This window comes from Somniosus microcephalus, chromosome 11 (assembly GCF_052327205.1).
Source record: "Somniosus microcephalus isolate GS21.2 chromosome 11, FLI_Smic_1.0, whole genome shotgun sequence".
Taxonomy (NCBI): Eukaryota; Metazoa; Chordata; class Chondrichthyes; order Squaliformes; family Somniosidae; genus Somniosus; species Somniosus microcephalus.
In genome coordinates, this window is record NC_140997.1 from 233,191,244 (window position 1) to 233,210,716 (window position 19,473).

Here is a 19,473-nt window from a genome sequence, read left to right on the forward strand (position 1 = left end):
ACTGAGGGAGCGCCGCGCTGTCGGAGGGGCAGTACTGAGGGAGCGCCGCACTGTCGGAGGGGCAGTACTGAGGGAGCGCCGCGCTGTCGGAGGGGCAGTACTGAGGGAGCGCCGCGCTGTCGGAGGGGCAGTACTGAGGGAGCGCCGCGCTGTCGGAGGGGCAGTACTGAGGGAGTGCCGCACTGTCGGAGGGGCAGTACTGAGGGAGCGCCGCGCTGTCGGAGGGGCAGTACTGAGGGAGCGCCGCACTGTCGGAGGGGCAGTACTGAGGGAGCGCCGCGCTGTCGGAGGGGCAGTACTGAGGGAGCGCCGCGCTGTCGGAGGGGCAGTACTGAGGGAGCGCCGCGCTGTCGGAGGGGCAGTACTGAGGGAGCGCCGCACTGTCGGAGGGGCAGTACTGAGGGAGCGCCGCACTGTCGGAGGGGCAGTACTGAGGGAGCGCCGCACTGTCGGAGGGGCAGTACTGAGGGAGCGCCGCACTGTCGGAGGGGCAGTACTGAGGGAGCGCCGCGCTGTCGGAGGGGCAGTACTGAGGGAGCGCCGCGCTGTCGGAGGGGCAGTACTGAGGGAGCGCCGCACTGTCGGAGGGGCAGTACTGAGGGAGCGCCGCACTGTCGAAGGGGCAGTACTGAGGGAGCGCCGCACTGTCGGAGGGGCAGTACTGAGGGAGCGCCGCACTGTCGGAGGGGCAGTACTGAGGGAGCGCCGCACTGTCGGAGGGGCAGTACTGAGGGAGCGCCGCACTGTCGGAGGGGCAGTACTGAGGGAGCGCCGCACTGTCGGAGGGGCAGTACTGAGGGAGCGCCGCACTGTCGGAGGGGCAGTACTGAGGGAGCGCCGCACTGTCGGAGGGGCAGTACTGAGGGAGCGCCGCACTGTCGGAGGGGCAGTACTGAGGGAGCGCCGCACTGTCGGAGGGGCAGTACTGAGGGAGCGCCGCACTGTCGGAGGGGCAGTACTGAGGGAGCGCCGCACTGTCGGAGGGGCAGTACTGAGGGAGCGCTGCACTGTCGGAGGGGCAGTGCTGAGGGAGTGCTGCACTGTCGGAGGGGCAGTACTGAGGGAGCGCCGCACTGTCGGAGGGGCAGTACTGAGGGAGTGCCGCACTGTCGGAGGGGCAGTACTGAGGGAGCGCCGCACTGTCGGAGGTGCCGTCTTTTGGATGAGACATTAAACCGAGACCCTGTCTACCCTCTCAGGTGGATGTAAAAGATCCCGTGGCACTATTTTGAAGAAGAGCAGGGGGCGTTCTCCCCGGTGTCCTGGGGCCAATATTTATCCCTCAATCAACATCACTAAAACAGATTATCTGGTCTTTATCACATTGCTGTTTGTGGGATCTTGCTGTGCACAAATTGGTTGCCGCGTTTCCTACATTACAACAGTGACTACACCTCCGAAGTACTTCATTGGCAGTAAAGCGCTTTGGGACGTCCTGAGGTGGTGAAAAGCGCTGGAGAAATGGGAGTCTTTCCATTGAACTCACCCACCCAGCAGAGCTTGTGCAACATACCCCAATATATACAATGCCCTGAAGGCCTTTCCCCTTTCTGACTGCGCCTTCTGCAGCTATCCTCCAAAGCCGAGCTGCCTCTCCCTGTTCTCTTCTCTAGTTTCAGATCATGACCTCTGCTCCCATTCTTTCAGACAGCAGGTGCGGCCATTCCCATTCACGCCTCCTCTCCACTCAGCGTTTCTTTCTTTACTTGTCCCATTACCATCATTTAATCTCTCCTGCCCTCCACCCCATCACAGACCTTCCCTTTTGTTCTTTCCTCCTCTCCCCCCTTTCCCTGCCCCTGCACCGGCATAAAAACTGTTAAATGTAAGTCAGGCCGAGGGTGTGGGGGGAGGACGGGGGGACAGGGGGACGTGGCTCTGGGAAAGAAAAGTCTTGCATTTCTATAGCACCTTTCACGACCACCGGCCGTCCCAAAGCGCTTTACACTGCACTGGGAGTGTCAGCCTAGATTTTTGTGCTCAAGTCCCTGGAATGGGACTTGAACCCACAACCTTCTGACTCAGAGGTGAGAGAGAGAGCGAGACACAGAGAGAGAGCGAGACAGAGAGACAGAGCGAGACAGAGCGACAGAGCGAGACAGAGTGAGACAGAGCGAGACAGAGCCAGACAGAGCGAGACAGAGCGAGACAGAGCGAGAGAGCGAGACACAGAGAGAGAGCGAGACAGAGCGAGACAGAGAGACAGAGCGAGACAGAGTGAGACAGAGCGAGACAGAGCCAGACAGAGCGAGACAGAGCGAGACAGAGCGAGAGAGCGAGACACAGAGAGAGAGCGAGACAGAGCGAGACAGAGAGACAGAGCGAGACAGAGTGAGACAGAGCGAGACAGAGCCAGACAGAGCGAGACAGAGCGAGACAGAGCGAGAGAGCGAGACACAGAGAGAGAGCGAGACAGAGCGAGACAGAAAGACAGAGCGAGACAGAGCGAGACAGAGCGAGACAGAGCGAGACAGAGCGAGACAGAGCGAGAGAGCGAGACACAGAGAGAGAGCGAGACAGAGCGAGACAGAGAGACAGAGCGAGACAGAGCCAGACAGAGCCAGACAGAGCGAGACAGAGCGAGAGAGCGAGACAGAGCGAGAGAGAGCCAGACAGAGCCAGACACAGCGGGACAGAGCGAGAGAGCGAGACAGAGCGAGAGAGAGCGACAGAGCGAGAGAGAGAGACAGAGCGAGAGAGAGAGACAGAGCGAGAGAGAGAGACAGAGCGAGAGAGAGAGACAGAGCGAGAGAGAGAGACAGAGCGAGAGAGAGAGACAGAGCGAGAGAGAGAGACAGAGCGAGAGAGAGACAGAGCGAGAGAGAGAGACAGAGCGAGAGAGAAACAGAGCGAGAGAGAGAGACAGAGCGAGAGTGAAACAGAGCGAGAGAGAGACAGAGCGAGAGAGACAGCAGAGCGAGAGAGAGATAGAGAGAGCGAGAGAGAGAGAGCGAGAGAGAGACAGAGCGAGAGAGACAGAGACAGAGCGAGAGAGAGAGACAGAGCGAGAGAGAGAGAGACAGAGCGAGAGAGACAGAGCGAGAGAGAGAGACAGAGCGAGAGAGAGAGTGAGAGGGAGACAGAACGAGAGAGACAGAGACAGAGCGAGAGAGAGAGACAGAGCGAGAGAGACAGAGCGAGAGAGAGAGACAGAGCGAGAGAGACAGAGCGAGAGAGAGAGACAGAGCGAGAGAGACAGAGCGAGAGACAGAGACAGAGACAGACAGAGAGAGAGACAGAGCGAGAGACAGAGACAGAGACAGAGACAGAGACAGACAGAGAGAGAGACAGAGCGAGAGAGAGAGACAGAGCGAGAGAGACAGAGCGAGAGAGAGAGACAGAGCGAGAGAGACAGAGCGAGAGAGACAGAGCGAGAGAGAGAGACAGAGCAAGAGAGACAGAGCGAGAGAGAGAGACAGAGCGAGAGTGCTGCCCACTGAGCCACAGCTGACACACGTGATCCAAGATGGAATCTTTGTTAGTTAAGGAGTGTGTTGCCAAGCGGCATTGCGCTGGAAGGGTTGGAATGGTTTCACGAGAGTGAAGGTCGAGCGCCTACCAACTCGTGAGTACAACAACAACAACAACTTGTGTTTATATAGCGCCTTTAATGTAGTAAAACGTCCCACGGCGCGTCACAGGAGCGATTATCAAACAAATATTGACACCGAGCCACGCCACGAGATATTAGGTCAGTTGATCAAAAAAGTTTGGCCAAAGCTTTTAAGGAGCGTCTTAAAGGAGGAGAGAGAGGCGGAGAGGTTTAGGGAGGGAATTCCAGAGCTCGGGGCCCAGGCAGCTGAAGGCACGGCCCCCAATGGTGGAGCAATGGAAATCGGGGCTGTGCAAGAGGCCAGAATTGGAGGAGCGCAGAGATCTTGGAGGGTTGTAGGACTGGAAGAGGTTACAGAGATAGGGAGGGTTGTAGGGGGCTGGAGGAGGTTACAGAGATAGGGAGGGTTGTAGGGCTGGAGGAGGTTACAGAGATCTCGGAGGGGTTGTAGGGCTGGAGGAGGTTACAGAGATAGGGAGGGTTGTAGGGCTGGAGGAGGTTACAGAGATCTCGGAGGGTTGTAGGGCTGGAGGAGGTTACAGAGATAGGGAGGGTTGTAGGGCTGGAGGAGGTTACAGAGATCTCGGAGGGGTTGTAGGGCTGGAGGAGGTTACAGAGATAGGGAGGGTTGTAGGGCTGGAGGAGGTTACAGAGATCTCGGAGGGGTTGTAGGGCTGGAGGAGGTTACAGAGATAGGGAGGGTTGTAGGGCTGGAGGAGGTTACAGAGATCTCGGAGGGGTTGTAGGGCTGGAGGAGGTTACAGAGATAGGGAGGGTTGTAGGGCTGGAGGAGGTTACAGAGATCTCGGAGGGGTTGTAGGGCTGGAGGAGGTTACAGAGATAGGGAGGGTTGTAGGGCTGGAGGAGGTTACAGAGATCACAGAGGGTTGTAGGGCTGGAGGAGGTTACAGAGATAGGGAGGGTTGTGGGCTGGAGGAGGTTACAGAGATAGGGAGGGTTGTAGGGCTGGAGGAGGTTACAGAGATCTCGGAGGGGTTGTAGGGCTGGAGGAGGTTACAGAGATAGGGAGGGTTGTAGGGCTGGAGGAGGTTACAGAGATCTCGGAGGGGTTGTAGGGCTGGAGGAGGTTACAGAGATAGGGAAGGTTGTAGGGCTGGAGGAGGTTACAGAGGTCTCGGAGGGTTGTAGGGCTGGAGGAGGTTACAGAGATCTCGGAGGGGTTGTAGGGCTGGAGGAGGTTACAGAGATCTCGGAGGGGTTGTAGGGCTGGAGGAGGTTACAGAGATAGGGAGGGTTGTAGGGCTGGAGGAGGTTACAGAGATCTCAGAGGGTTGTAGGGCTGGAGGAGGTTAGAGATAGGGAGGGTTGTAGGGCTGGAGGAGGTTACAGAGATCTTGGAGGGTTGTGGGGCTGGAGGAGGTTACAGAGATAGGGAGGGTTGTAGGACTGGAGGAGGTTACAGAGATAGGGAGGGTTGTGGGGCTGGAGGAGGTTACAGAGATAGGGAGGATTGTAGGGGCTGGAGGAGGTTACAGAGATCTTGGAGGGTTGTAGGGCTGGAGGAGGTTACAGAGATCTCGGAGGGTTGTGGGGCTGGAGGAGGTTACAGAGATCTCGGAGGGTTGTAGGGCTGGAGGAGTTTACAGAGATAGGGAGGGTTGTGGGGCTGGAGTTACAGAGATCTCGGAGAGTTGTGGGGCTGGAGGAGGTTACAGAGATAGGGAGGGTTGTGGGGCTGGAGCAGGTTACAGAGATAGGGAGGGTTGTGGGGCTGGAGGAGGTTACAGAGATAGGGAGGATTGTAGGGGCTGCAGGAGGTTACAGAGATCTTGGAGGGTTGTAGGGCTGGAGGAGGTTACAGAGATCTCGGAGGGTTGTGGGGCTGGAGGAGGTTACAGAGATCTTGGAGGGTTGTAGGACTGGAGGAGGTTACAGAGATAGGGAGGGTTGTAGGACTGGAGGAGGTTACAGAGATAGGGAGGGTTGTGGGGCTGGAGGAGGTTACAGAGATAGGGAGGGTTGTAGGACTGGAGGAGGTTACAGAGATAGGGAGGGTTGTAGGACTGGAGGAGGTTACAGAGATAGGGACGGTTGTAGGGCTGGAGGAGGTTACAGAGATCTCGTAGGGGTTGTAGGGCTGGAGTAGGTTACAGAGATAGGGAGGGTTGTAGGGCTGGAAGAGGTTACAGAGATCTCGGAGGGTTGTGGGGCTGGAGGAGGTTACAGAGATAGGGAGGGTTGTAGGACTGGAAGAGGTTACAGAGATAGGGAGGGTTGTAGGGCTGGAGGAGGTTACAGAGATAGGGAGCGTTGTAGGGCTGGAGGAGGTTACAGGGATCTTGGAGGGGTTGTAGGGCTGGAGGAGGTTACAGAGATAGGGAGGGTTGTAGGGCTGGAGGAGGTTACAGGGATCTCGGAGGGTTGTAGGGCTGGAGGAGGTTACAGAGATAGGGAGGGTTGTAGGGCTGGAGGAGGTTACAGAGATCTCGGAGGGGTTGTAGGGCTGGAGGAGGTTACAGAGATACGGAGGGTTGTAGGGCTGGAGGAGGTTACAGAGATCTCGGAGGGGTTGTAGGGCTGGAGGAGGTTACAGAGATAGGGAGGGTTGTAGGGCTGGAGGAGGTTACAGAGATCTCGGAGGGTTGTAGGGCTGGAGGAGGTTACAGAGATAGGGAGGGTTGTAGGGCTGGAGGAGGTTACAGAGATCTCGGAGGGTTGTGGGGCTGGAGGAGGTTACAGAGCTGGGGAGGGTTGTAGGACTGGAGGAGGTTACAGAGATAGGGAGGGTTGTGGGGCTGGAGGAGGTTACAGAGATAGGGAGGGTTGTGGGGCTGGAGGAGGTTACAGAGATAGGGAGGATTGTAGGGGCTGCAGGAGGTTACAGAGATCTTGGAGGGTTGTAGGGCTGGAGGAGGTTACAGAGATCTCGGAGGGTTGTGGGGCTGGAGGAGGTTACAGAGATCTTGGAGGGTTGTAGGACTGGAGGAGGTTACAGAGATAGGGAGGGTTGTAGGACTGGAGGAGGTTACAGAGATAGGGAGGGTTGTGGGGCTGGAGGAGGTTACAGAGATAGGGAGGGTTGTAGGACTGGAGGAGGTTACAGAGATAGGGAGGGTTGTAGGACTGGAGGAGGTTACAGAGATAGGGACGGTTGTAGGGCTGGAGGAGGTTACAGAGATCTCGTAGGGGTTGTAGGGCTGGAGTAGGTTACAGAGATAGGGAGGGTTGTAGGGCTGGAAGAGGTTACAGAGATCTCGGAGGGTTGTGGGGCTGGAGGAGGTTACAGAGATAGGGAGGGTTGTAGGACTGGAAGAGGTTACAGAGATAGGGAGGGTTGTAGGGCTGGAGGAGGTTACAGAGATAGGGAGCGTTGTAGGGCTGGAGGAGGTTACAGGGATCTTGGAGGGGTTGTAGGGCTGGAGGAGGTTACAGAGATAGGGAGGGTTGTAGGGCTGGAGGAGGTTACAGGGATCTCGGAGGGTTGTAGGGCTGGAGGAGGTTACAGAGATAGGGAGGGTTGTAGGGCTGGAGGAGGTTACAGAGATCTCGGAGGGGTTGTAGGGCTGGCGGAGGTTACAGAGATAGGGAGGGTTGTAGGGCTGGAGGAGGTTACAGAGATCTCGGAGGGGTTGTAGGGCTGGAGGAGGTTACAGAGATAGGGAGGGTTGTAGGGCTGGAGGAGGTTACAGAGATCTCGGAGGGTTGTAGGGCTGGAGGAGGTTACAGAGATAGGGAGGGTTGTAGGGCTGGAGGAGGTTACAGAGATCTCGGAGGGTTGTGGGGCTGGAGGAGGTTACAGAGCTGGGGAGGGTTGTAGGACTGGAGGAGGTTACAGAGATAGGGAGGGTTGTGGGGCTGGAGGAGGTTACAGAGATAGGGAGGGTTGTGGGACTGGAGGAGGTTACAGAGATAGGGAGGGTTGTGGGGCTAGAGGAGGTTACAGAGATCTCGGAGGGTTGTGGGGCTGGAGGAGGTTACAGAGATAGGGAGGGTTGTGGGGCTGGAGCAGGTTACAGAGATAGGGAGGGTTGTGGGGCTGGAGGAGGTTACAGAGATCTCGCAGGGTTGTGGGGCTGGAGGAGGTTACAGAGATAGGGAGGGTTGTGGGGCTGGAGCAGGTTACAGAGATAGGGAGGGTTGTGGGGCTGGAAGAGGTTACAGAGATAGGGAGGATTGTAGGGGCTGGAGGAGGTTACAGAGATCTTGGAGGGTTGTAGGCCTGGAGGAGGTTACAGAGATCTCGGAGGGTTGTGGGGCTGGAGGAGGTTACAGAGATAGGGAGGATTGTAGGGGCTGGAGGAGGTTACAGAGATCTTGGAGGGTTGTAGGGCTGGAGGAGGTTACAGAGATCTCGGAGGGTTGTGGGGCTAGAGGAGGTTACAGAGATCTTGGAGGGTTGTAGGACTGGAGGAGGTTACAAAGATAGGGAGGGTTGTAGGACTGGAGGAGGTTACAGAGATAGGGAGGGTTGTGGGGCTGGAGGAGGTTACAGAGATAGGGAGGGTTGTAGGACTGGAGGAGGTTACAGAGATAGGGAGGGTTGTAGGACAGGAGGAGGTTACAGAGATAGGGAGGGTTGTAGGACTGGAGGAGGTTACAGAGATAGGGAGGGTTGTGGGGCTGGAGGAGGTTACAGAGATAGGGAGGGTTGTGGGGCTGGAGGAGGTTACAGAGATAGGGAGGGTTGTGGGGTTGGAGGGAGTTACAGAGATAGGGAGGGTTGTGGGGCTGCAGGAGGTTACAGAGATAGGGAGGGTTGTGGGGTTGGAGGGGGTTACAGAGATAGGGAGGGTTGTGGGGCTGGAGGAGGTTACAGAGATAGGGAGGGTTGTGGGGCTGGAGGGAGTTACAGAGATAGGGAGGGTTGTGGGGCTGGAGGGGGTTACAGAGATAGGGAGGGTTGTGGGGCTGGAGGAGGTTACAGAGATAGGGAGGGTTGTGGGGCTGGAGGGGGTTACAGAGATAGGGAGGGTTGTAGGGCTGGAGGAGGTTACAGAGAGCATGGAGGATTGTGGGGCTGGAGGAGGTTACAGAGATCTCGGAGGGTTGTAGGGCTGGAGGAGGGTACAGAGATAGGGAGGGTTGTGGGGCTGGGGGAGGTTACAGAGATCTCGGAGGGTTGTGGGGCTGGAGGAGGTTACAGCGATAGGGAGGATTGTAGGGCTGGAGGAGGTTACAGAGATCTCGGAGGGTTGTGGGGCTGGAGGAGGTTACAGAGATCTCGGAGAGTTGTGGGGCTGGAGGAGGTTAACGAGATCTCGGAGGGTTGTAGGGCTGGAGGAGGTTACAGAGATAGGGAGGGTTGTGGGGCTGGAGGAGGTTACAGAGATCTCGGAGGGGTTGTGGGGCTGGAGGAGGTTACAGACATCTCGGAGGGGTTGTGGGGCTGGAGGAGGTTACAGGGATCTCGGAGGGTTGTGGGGCTGGAGGTGGTTACAGAGATCTCGGAGGGTTGTGGGGCTGGAGGAGGTTACAGAGATCTCGGAGGGTTGTGGGGCTGGAGGAGGTTACAGAGATCTCGGAGGGTTGTGGGGCTGGAGGAGGTTACAGAGATCTCGGAGGGTTGTGGGGCTGGAGGTGGTTACAGAGATAGGGAGGGTTGTGGGGCTGGAGGAGGTTACAGAGATCTCGGAGGGTTGTGGGGCTGGAGGAGGTTACAGGGATCTCGGAGGGTTGTGGGGCTGGAGGAGGTTACAGGGATCTCGGAGGGTTGTGGGGCTGGAGGAGGTTACAGGGATCTCGGAGGGTTGTGGGGCTGGAGGAGGTTACAGAGATCTCGGAGGGTTGGGCTACAGGCAGCTGCGGGTTAGGATGGGGAGGAAGACAAAAACCCAATCAGGACTCGCCCCTGATCAGCACCTGGAAAGCACGTGCGTGGAGGGATCGAGAATGAGGTCAGGATCTGGCCGGGATTGATCCCCCAGCCCACCCCACGGTCAAATATCCCGCCGACCCTCCGTCTAGGCGTGAGCGGGAAGAATGGTCGGTTGGCGAAGGGCGACCGCCACCTGTGGATCGCTCCCCTCCCCCACTCCAGCGAGGACTGGGGGTGGGGAGGGGGGCAGGGACGGGGAGAGAGAAAAATTTGGACGAGATCTCGGAAGCAGAGACTGAGCAGTGCTCGGAGTGTCATCTGGGGACGGGTCACGAGTCGATACACGTTCCGAACTCTTGCTTCTGGCAGAAGCAAAGCAATTTGCCTGGTTAATTATACATTCCCAGAGGAGCCTTCCGTCCACTGAACCGCAGACACAGATTTAATCTTTCTCCATCAACATAATCTCCTTAAAACAGGTGGATCTCACTTCAGGCAGAACATTTTGCCAAATTTAGTTCATTTAACTGAGCGTTTTCTTGCTCTGGTGAATCTCCGCAGCTGTGAGATTGGTGCTGGGATACAGAAAGACAGAACTTGCATTTCTCCAGCACCGTTCACATCCTCGGGACGTCCCAAAGCGATTTACAGCCAAGGAGGTCCTGTTGAAGTGTGGTCACTGTTGTAATGTAGGAAATGCAGCAGCCAATTTGCGCACAGCAAGATCCCACAAATAGCAATGTGATAATGACCGGATCATCTGGTTTAGTGATGTCGGTTGAGGGATAAATATTGGCCCCAGGACACCGGGGAGGACTCCCCTGCTCTTCGTCGACAAGTGCCGTGGCTGACTGGGTAGAACTCTCGCCTCTGAACCCGAAGGTTGTGGGTTCAGGTCTCACTCCAGACGCTTGAGCACAAGATCCAGGCTGACACTCCAGTGCAGTACTGAGGGAGCGCCGCACTGTCGGAGGGGCAGTACTGAGGGAGCGCCGCACTGTCGGAGGGGCAGTACTGAGGGAGTGCTGCACTGTCAGAGGGGCAGTACTGAGGGAGCGCCGCACCGTCGGAGGGGCAGTACTGAGGGAGCGCCGCACTGTCGGAGGGGCAGTACTGAGGGAGTGCTGCACTGTCGGAGGGGCAGTACTGAGGGAGCGCCGCACTGTCGGAGGGGCAGTACTGAGGGAGTGCTGCACTGTCGGAGGGGCTGTCTTTCGGGTGTGTCATTAAACCGATGCCCCGTCTGCCCTCACAGGTGGATGTAAAAGATCCCATGGCCACTCTTTCGAAGAGCCTCAACCAACATCCCTAAAACAGGTTGTCTGGTCATTTTCAGGTTGCGGTTTGTGGGAGCTTGCTGTGTGCACATTGGCTGCCGTGTTTCCTACATTACAACGGTGACGACACTCCAAATCATGTTGGGATATCCTGAGGTCATGAAAGGGGACAAATTAATGCAAGTTCTTTCTTAAGAGGATTGCATTTCACCACCTGAGGTCATCGCAAAGCACTTCACAGCCAAGGAAGTCCTTTTGAAGGGTAGTCACTGACGTTTAGGTTTTGATTTATGACCCGGAAGTTCATCTTTAATTCCCGGAGGTTGGAGGACAATTGAGGGGTGGAAAGTCTGCTGTGGATGGACGGACGGGGGTGGGGGGGTAAGGGGCAACGTTCTCTCGAAGCGGCGCAGCGCTCGACAGCTCCTGCGCAGCCGGCTCATAGGCTGTAAATAGGAAAAACCGCGCCTCGGCACGAAACAGAATGAAAGGGGACGCTGGTGGGCGGTGTTACAATTAACTGGGGGTACAGGACAATCAGACAAGAAACTCACCGTTAATCACAGGCGTGAAGACAGCCATACCCTCAAAGTATGGGTCGCTGACGGTCTTGTCCAGGATCAATCCCCCAGCACTGAAAAAAAGCAACAGGAAGGAGCGGTGTTTAATCGGGAATATTAACTGGGATTTAATACACGGAACTCAGTGACTGGTGAGGAACTGCACACGTCCAACCCGTGCTGTACCTGCCCTGGGAGTGTTTGATGGGACAGTGTAGAGGGAGCTTTACTCTGTATCTAACCCGTGCAGTACCTGCCCTGGGAGTGTTTGATGGGACAGTGTAGAGGGAGCGTTACTCTGTATCTAACCCGTGCTGTACCTGCCCTGGGAGTGTTTGATGGGACAGTGTAGAGGGAGCTTTACTCTGTATCTAACCCGTGCTGTACCTGCCCTGGGAGTGTTTGATGGGACAGTGTAGAGGGAGCTTTACTCTGTATCTAACCTGTGCTGTACCTGCCCTGGGAGTGTTTGATGGGACAGTGTAGAGGGAGCTTTACTCTGTATCCAACCCGTGCTGTACCTGCCCTGGGAGTGTTTGATGGGACAGTGTAGAGGGAGCTTTACTCTGTATCTAACCCGTGCTGTACCTGCCCTGGGAGTGTTTGATGGGACAGTGTAGAGGGAGCTTTACTCTGTATCTAACCCGTGCTGTACCTGCCCTGGGAGTGTTTGATGGGACAGTGTAGAGGGAGCGTTACTCTGTATCTAACCCGTGCTGTACCTGCCCTGGGAGTGTTTGATGGGACAGTGTAGAGGGAGCTTTACTCTGTATCTAACCCGTGCTGTACCTGCCCTGGGAGTGTTTGATGGGACAGTGTAGAGGGAGCTTTACTCTGTATCTAACCTGTGCTGTACCTGCCCTGGGAGTGTTTGATGGGACAGTGTAGAGGGAGCTTTACTCTGTATCCAACCCGTGCTGTACCTGCCCTGGGAGTGTTTGATGGGACAGTGTAGAGGGAGCTTTACTCTGTATCTAACCCATGCTGTACCTGCCCTGGGAGTGTTTGATGGGACAGTGTAGAGGGAGCTTTACTCTGTATCTAACCCGTGCTGTACCTGCCCTGGGAGTGTTTGATGGGACAGTGTAGAGGGAGCGTTACTCTGTATCTAACCCGTGCTGTACCTGCCCTGGGAGTGTTTGATGGGACAGTGTAGAGGGAGCTTTACTCTGTATCTAACCCGTGCTGTACCTGCCCTGGGAGTGTTTGATGGGACAGTGTAGAGGGAGCTTTACTCTGTATCTAACCTGTGCTGTACCTGCCCTGGGAGCGTTTGATGGGACAGTGTAGAGGGAGCTTTACTCTGTATCTAACCCGTGCTGTACCTGCCCTGGGAGTGTTTGATGGGACAGTGTAGAGGGAGCTTTACTCTGTATCTAACCTGTGCTGTACCTGCCCTGGGAGTGTTTGATGGGACAGTGTAGAGGGAGCTTTACTCTGTATCCAACCCGTGCTGTACCTGCCCTGGGAGTGTTTGATGGGACAGTGTAGAGGGAGCATTACTCTGTATCTCACCCGTGCTGTACCTGCCCTGGGAGTGTTTGATGGGACAGTGTAGAGGGAGCTTTACTCTGTATCCAACCCGTGCTGTACCTGCCCTGGGAGTGTTTGATGGGACAGTGTAGAGGGAGCTTTACTCTGTATCTAACGCGTGCTGTACCTGCCCTGGGAGTGTTTGATGGGACAGTGTAGAGGGAGCTTTACTCTGTATCTAACCCCGTGCTGTACCTGCCCTGGGAGTGTTTGATGGGGCAGTGTAGAGGGAGCTTTACTCTGTATCTAACCTGTGCTGTACCTGTCCTGGGAGTGTTTGATGGGACAGTGCAGAGGGAGCTTTACTCTGTATCTAACCCGTGCTGTACCTGCCCTGGGAGTGTTTGATGGGACAGTGTAGAGGGAGCTTTACTCTGTATCTAACCCGTGCTGTACCTGCCCTGGGAGTGTTTGATGGGACAGTGTGGAGGGAGCTTTACTCTGTATCAAACCCGTGCTGTACCTGCCCTGGGAGTGTTTGATGGGACAGTGTAGAGGGAGCTTTACTCTATATCAAACCCGTGCTGTACCTGCCCTGGGAGTGTTTGATGGGACAGTGTGGAGGGATTGTCTCCTGCTGTTTTGTAGTGGTTCTTGTGAACTGACCACGGCTGAATTCCAGACCACAAATCCCTTCAGACAAATGACCCGCTGTAACCCCAGTCCCTGGTGGAGGTTTATTTATAGTCCGTTCGCCCCCACCCCTTAAAAAATAAGCCCTGTAAGGGCCACTCACCTGCTAATTGTCATGGCGACCAGTACGGGCTGCCACCCGGATTTCAGCACCTCCCGGATCTGGGGCGAGCGCCTGGCGATTACCACCCAGATTGGGATTATGGCAATGAAGAGGCTGCAGAGCCCGGGAGCCAGATAGACCACGTCTGGAAAGAAAGGTCGGAAGCAAATCAGCCCGTGCGGTCAGGAACCACAACCGGCCCCCCAAACCCCTGCCTCCCCCCCCACCCCTCAACCAAAACAACTGCAGCTCCGGCTATTCGACCACAGGCGACATCGCCACGTACGCTCAGTTTCCGGTCGGGGTCACTGGCGGGCGCTCAGGAGCTGCCCCTGCCTCGGCCGAAGGGGTCTGTCACCCAGCGGAGTAGCCTTCAATACCGGACTCGCTGAAAGCACGGAGAGAAGGCAGGTCAGGGAACAGCTCAGGACTCCGCGATTCCTCATTAACGAAGAGTTAACTGGGCTGATTCTGCAGTAAAAAGACTTGCATTTCTATAGCGCCTTTCACAACCACAGGATGTCCCAAAGCGCTTCACAGCCATTGAAGTACTTTTTGAAGTGTAGTCACTGTTGTAATGTAGGAAACGCGGCAGCCAATTTTCACACAGCAAGATCCCACAAACAGCAATGTGATAGTGACCAGATAATCTGTTTTTAGTGATGTTGGTTGAGGGATAAATATTGTGCCCAGGACACTGAGGAGAACGCCCCTGCTCTTCTTCAAAATAGTGGCCATGGGATCTTATACATCCACTTGAGAGGGCAGACAGGGCCTCGGTTTAATGTCTCATTTGAAAGACGGCACCTCTGACAGTGCAGCGCTCCCTCAGTACTGCCCCTCCGACAGTGCAGCGCTCCCTCAGTACTGCCCCTCCGACAGTGCAGCGCCCCCTCAGTACTGCCCCTCCGACAGTGCAGCACTCCCTCAGTACTGCCCCTCCGACAGTGCGGCACTCCCTCAGTACTGCCCCTCCGACAGTGCAGCGCTCCCTCAGTACTGCCCCTCCGACAGTGCAGCGCTCCCTCAGTACTGCCCCTCCGACAGTGCAGTGCTCCCTCAGTACTGCCCCTCCGACAGTGCAGCGCTCCCTCAGTACTGCCCCTCCGACAGTGCAGCGCTCCCTCAGTACTGCCCCTCCGACAGTGCAGCGCTCCCTCAGTACTGCCCCTCCGACAGTGCAGCGCTCCCTCAGTACTGCCCCTCCGACAGTGCGGCGCTCCCTCAGTACTGCCCCTTCGACAGTGCGGCGCTCCCTCAGTACTGCCCCTTCGACAGTGCGGCGCTCCCTCAGTACTGCCCCTCTGACAGTGCAGCGCTCCCTCAGTACTGCCCCTCCGACAGTGCGGCACTCCCTCAGTAGTGCCCCTCCGACAGTGCAGACTCCCTCAGCACTGCCCCTCCGACAGTGCAGCGCTCCCTCAGTACTGCCCCTCCGACAGTGCGGCGCTCCCTCGGTACTGCCCCTCCGACAGTGCGGCACTCCCTCAGTACTGCCCCTCCGACAGTGCGGCGCTCCCTCAGTACTGCCCCTCCGACAGTGCGGCGTTCCCTCAGTACTGCCCCTCCGACAGTGCGGCGCTCCCTCAGTACTGCCCCTCCGACAGTGCGGCGCTCCCTCAGTACTGCCCCTCCGACAGTGCGGCGCTCCCTCAGTACTGCCCCTTCGACAGTGCGGCGCTCCCTCAGTACTGCCCCTCCGACAGTGCGGCGCTCCCTCAGGACTGCCCCTCCGACAGTGCGGCATTCCCTCAGTACTGCCCCTCCGACAGTGCGGCGCTCCCTCAGTACTGCCCCTTCGACAGTGCGGCGCTCCCTCAGTACTGCCCCTTCGACAGTGCGGCGCTCCCTCAGTACTGCCCCTCCGACAGTGCAGCGCTCCCTCAGTACTGCCCCTCCGACAGTGCAGCGCTCCCTCAGTACTGCCCCTCCGACAGTGCGGCGCTCCCTCAGTACTGCCCCTTCGACAGTGCGGCGCTCCCTCAGTACTGCCCCTCTGACAGTGCAGCGCTCCCTCAGTACTGCCCCTCCGACAGTGCGGCACTCCCTCAGTAGTGCCCCTCCGACAGTGCAGACTCCCTCAGCACTGCCCCTCCGACAGTGCAGCGCTCCCTCAGTACAGCCCCTCCGACAGTGCGGCGCTCCCTCGGTACTGCCCCTCCGACAGTGCGGCACTCCCTCAGTACTGCCCCTCCAACAGTGCGGCGCTCCCTCAGTACTGCCCCTCCGACAGTGCGGCATTCCCTCAGTACTGCCCCTCCGACAGTGCGGCGCTCCCTCAGTACTGCCCCTCCGACAGTGCGGCGCTCCCTCAGTACTGCCCCTCCGACAGTGCGGCGCTCCCTCAGTACTGCCCCTGCGACAGTGCGGCGCTCCCTCAGTACTGCCCCTCCGACAGTGCGGCGCTCCCTCAGGACTGCCCCTCCGACAGTGCGGCGCTCCCTCAGTACTGCACCTCAGACAGTGCGGCGCTCCCTCAGTACTGCCCCTCCGACAGTGCGGCGCTCCCTCAGTACTGCCCCTCCAACAGTGCTGCGCTCCCTCAGTACTGCCCCTCCGACAGTGCGGCGCTCCCTCAGTACTGCCCCTCCGACAGTGCGGCGCTCCCTCAGTACTGCCCCTCCGACAGTGCGGCGCTCCCTCAGTACTGCCCCTCCGACAGTGCGGCGCTCCCTCAGTACTGCCCCTCCGACAGTGCGGCGCTCCCTCAGTACTGCCCCTCCGACAGTGCGGCGCTCCCTCAGTACTGCCCCTCCGACAGTGCAGCGCTCCCTCAGTAGTGCCCCTCCGACAGTGCGGCGCTCCCTCAGTACTGCCCCTCCGACAGTGCGGCGCTCTCTCAGTACTGCCCCTTCGACAGTGCGGCGCTCCCTCAGTACTGCCCCTCCGACAGTGCGGCGCTCCCTCAGTACTGCACCTCAGACAGTGCGGCGCTCCCTCAGTACTGCCCCTCTGACAGTGCAGCGCTCCCTCAGTACTGCCCCTCCGACAGTGCGGCACTCCCTCAGTAGTGCCCCTCTGACAGTGCAGACTCCCTCAGCACTGCCCCTCCGACAGTGCATCGCTCCCTCAGTACTGCCCCTCCGACAGTGCGGCGCTCCCTCGGTACTGCCCCTCCGACAGTGCGGCACTCCCTCAGTACTGCCCCTCCGACAGTGCGGCGCTCCCTCGGTACTGCCCCTCCGACAGTGCAGCATTCCCTCAGTACTGCCCCTCCGACAGTGCGGCGCTCCCTCAGTACTGCCCCTCCGACAGTGCAGCATTCCCTCAGTACTGACCCTCCGACACTGCGGCGCTCCCTCAGTACTGCCCCTCCGACAGTGCGGCGCTCCCTCAGTACTGCCCCTCCGACAGTGCAGCATTCCCTCAGTACTGCCCCTCCGACAGTGCAGCGCTCCCTCAGTACTGCCCCTCCGACAGTGCAGTACTCCCTCAGTACTGCCCCTCCGACAGTGCAGCACTCCCTCAGTACTGCCCCTCCGACAGTGCAGCGCTCCCTCAGTACTGCCCCTCCGACAGTGCAGCGCTCCCTCAGTACTGCCCCTCCGACAGTGCAGCGCTCCCTCAGTACTGCCCCTCCGACAGTGCGGCGCTCCCTCAGTACTGCCCCTTCGACAGTGCGGCGCTCCCTCAGTACTGCCCCTTCGACAGTGCGGCGCTCCCTCAGTACTGCCCCTCTGACAGTGCAGCGCTCCCTCAGTACTGCCCCTCCGACAGTGCGGCACTCCCTCAGTAGTGCCCCTCCGACAGTGCAGACTCCCTCAGCACTGCCCCTCCGACAGTGCAGCGCTCCCTCAGTACTGCCCCTCCGACAGTGCGGCGCTCCCTCGGTACTGCCCCTCCGACAGTGCGGCACTCCCTCAGTACTGCCCCTCCGACAGTGCGGCGCTCCCTCAGTACTGCCCCTCCGACAGTGCGGCGTTCCCTCAGTACTGCCCCTCCGACAGTGCGGCGCTCCCTCAGTACTGCCCCTCCGACAGTGCGGCGCTCCCTCAGTACTGCCCCTCCGACAGTGCGGCGCTCCCTCAGTACTGCCCCTTCGACAGTGCGGCGCTCCCTCAGTACTGCCCCTCCGACAGTGCGGCGCTCCCTCAGGACTGCCCCTCCGACAGTGCGGCATTCCCTCAGTACTGCCCCTCCGACAGTGCGGCGCTCCCTCAGTACTGCCCCTTCGACAGTGCGGCGCTCCCTCAGTACTGCCCCTTCGACAGTGCGGCGCTCCCTCAGTACTGCCCCTCCGACAGTGCAGCGCTCCCTCAGTACTGCCCCTCCGACAGTGCAGCGCTCCCTCAGTACTGCCCCTCCGACAGTGCGGCGCTCCCTCAGTACTGCCCCTTCGACAGTGCGGCGCTCCCTCAGTACTGCCCCTCTGACAGTGCAGCGCTCCCTCAGTACTGCCCCTCCGACAGTGCGGCACTCCCTCAGTAGTGCCCCTCCGACAGTGCAGACTCCCTCAGCACTGCCCCTCCGACAGTGCAGCGCTCCCTCAGTACAGCCCCTCCGACAGTGCGGCGCTCCCTCGGTACTGCCCCTCCGACAGTGCGGCACTCCCTCAGTACTGCCCCTCCAACAGTGCGGCGCTCCCTCAGTACTGCCCCTCCGACAGTGCGGCATTCCCTCAGTACTGCCCCTCCGACAGTGCGGCGCTCCCTCAGTACTGCCCCTCCGACAGTGCGGCGCTCCCTCAGTACTGCCCCTCCGACAGTGCGGCGCTCCCTCAGTACTGCCCCTGCGACAGTGCGGCGCTCCCTCAGTACTGCCCCTCCGACAGTGCGGCGCTCCCTCAGGACTGCCCCTCCGACAGTGCGGCGCTCCCTCAGTACTGCACCTCAGACAGTGCGGCGCTCCCTCAGTACTGCCCCTCCGACAGTGCGGCGCTCCCTCAGTACTGCCCCTCCAACAGTGCTGCGCTCCCTCAGTACTGCCCCTCCGACAGTGCGGCGCTCCCTCAGTACTGCCCCTCCGACAGTGCGGCGCTCCCTCAGTACTGCCCCTCCGACAGTGCGGCGCTCCCTCAGTACTGCCCCTCCGACAGTGCGGCGCTCCCTCAGTACTGCCCCTCCGACAGTGCGGCGCTCCCTCAGTACTGCCCCTCCGACAGTGCGGCGCTCCCTCAGTACTGCCCCTCCGACAGTGCAGCGCTCCCTCAGTAGTGCCCCTCCGACAGTGCGGCGCTCCCTCAGTACTGCCCCTCCGACAGTGCGGCGCTCTCTCAGTACTGCCCCTTCGACAGTGCGGCGCTCCCTCAGTACTGCCCCTCCGACAGTGCGGCGCTCCCTCAGTACTGCACCTCAGACAGTGCGGCGCTCCCTCAGTACTGCCCCTCTGACAGTGCAGCGCTCCCTCAGTACTGCCCCTCCGACAGTGCGGCACTCCCTCAGTAGTGCCCCTCTGACAGTGCAGACTCCCTCAGCACTGCCCCTCCGACAGTGCATCGCTCCCTCAGTACTGCCCCTCCGACAGTGCGGCGCTCCCTCGGTACTGCCCCTCCGACAGTGCGGCACTCCCTCAGTACTGCCCCTCCGACAGTGCGGCGCTCCCTCGGTACTGCCCCTCCGACAGTGCAGCATTCCCTCAGTACTGCCCCTCCGACAGTGCGGCGCTCCCTCAGTACTGCCCCTCCGACAGTGCAGCATTCCCTCAGTACTGACCCTCCGACACTGCGGCGCTCCCTCAGTACTGCCCCTCCGACAGTGCGGCGCTCCCTCAGTACTGCCCCTCCGACAGTGCAGCATTCCCTCAGTACTGCCCCTCCGACAGTGCAGCGCTCCCTCAGTACTGCCCCTCCGACAGTGCAGTACTCCCTCAGTACTGCCCCTCCGACAGTGCAGCGCTCCCTCAGTACTGACCCTCCGACAGTGCAGCACTCCCTCAGTACTGCCCCTCCGACAGTGCGGCGCTCCCTCTGTACTGCCCCTCCGACAGTGCGGCGCTCCCTCAGTACTGCCCCTCCGACAGTGCAGCACTCCCTCAGTACTGCCCCTCCGACAGTGCAGCGCTCCCTCAGTACTGCCCCTCCGACAGTGCAGCGCTCCCTC

The 19,473-nt window shown here is 59.1% G+C and overlaps 1 protein-coding gene across 1 annotated transcript in view; it reads right to left on the reverse strand.

The window, feature by feature from the left end:
• The window catches only part of slc41a3 (solute carrier family 41 member 3), an 88,436-nt gene that overhangs the window by 16,988 nt on the left and 51,975 nt on the right, over nt 1-19,473 (reverse strand). Inside the window, exons 7-8 of the mRNA XM_086002130.1 lie at nt 13,436-13,580; nt 11,161-11,240 (exon numbers count right to left, since the gene is read on the reverse strand). Coding sequence (XP_085858256.1) covers nt 11,161-11,240; nt 13,436-13,580 — 225 coding nt within the window. The remainder of the gene's footprint in view (nt 1-11,160; nt 11,241-13,435; nt 13,581-19,473) is intronic.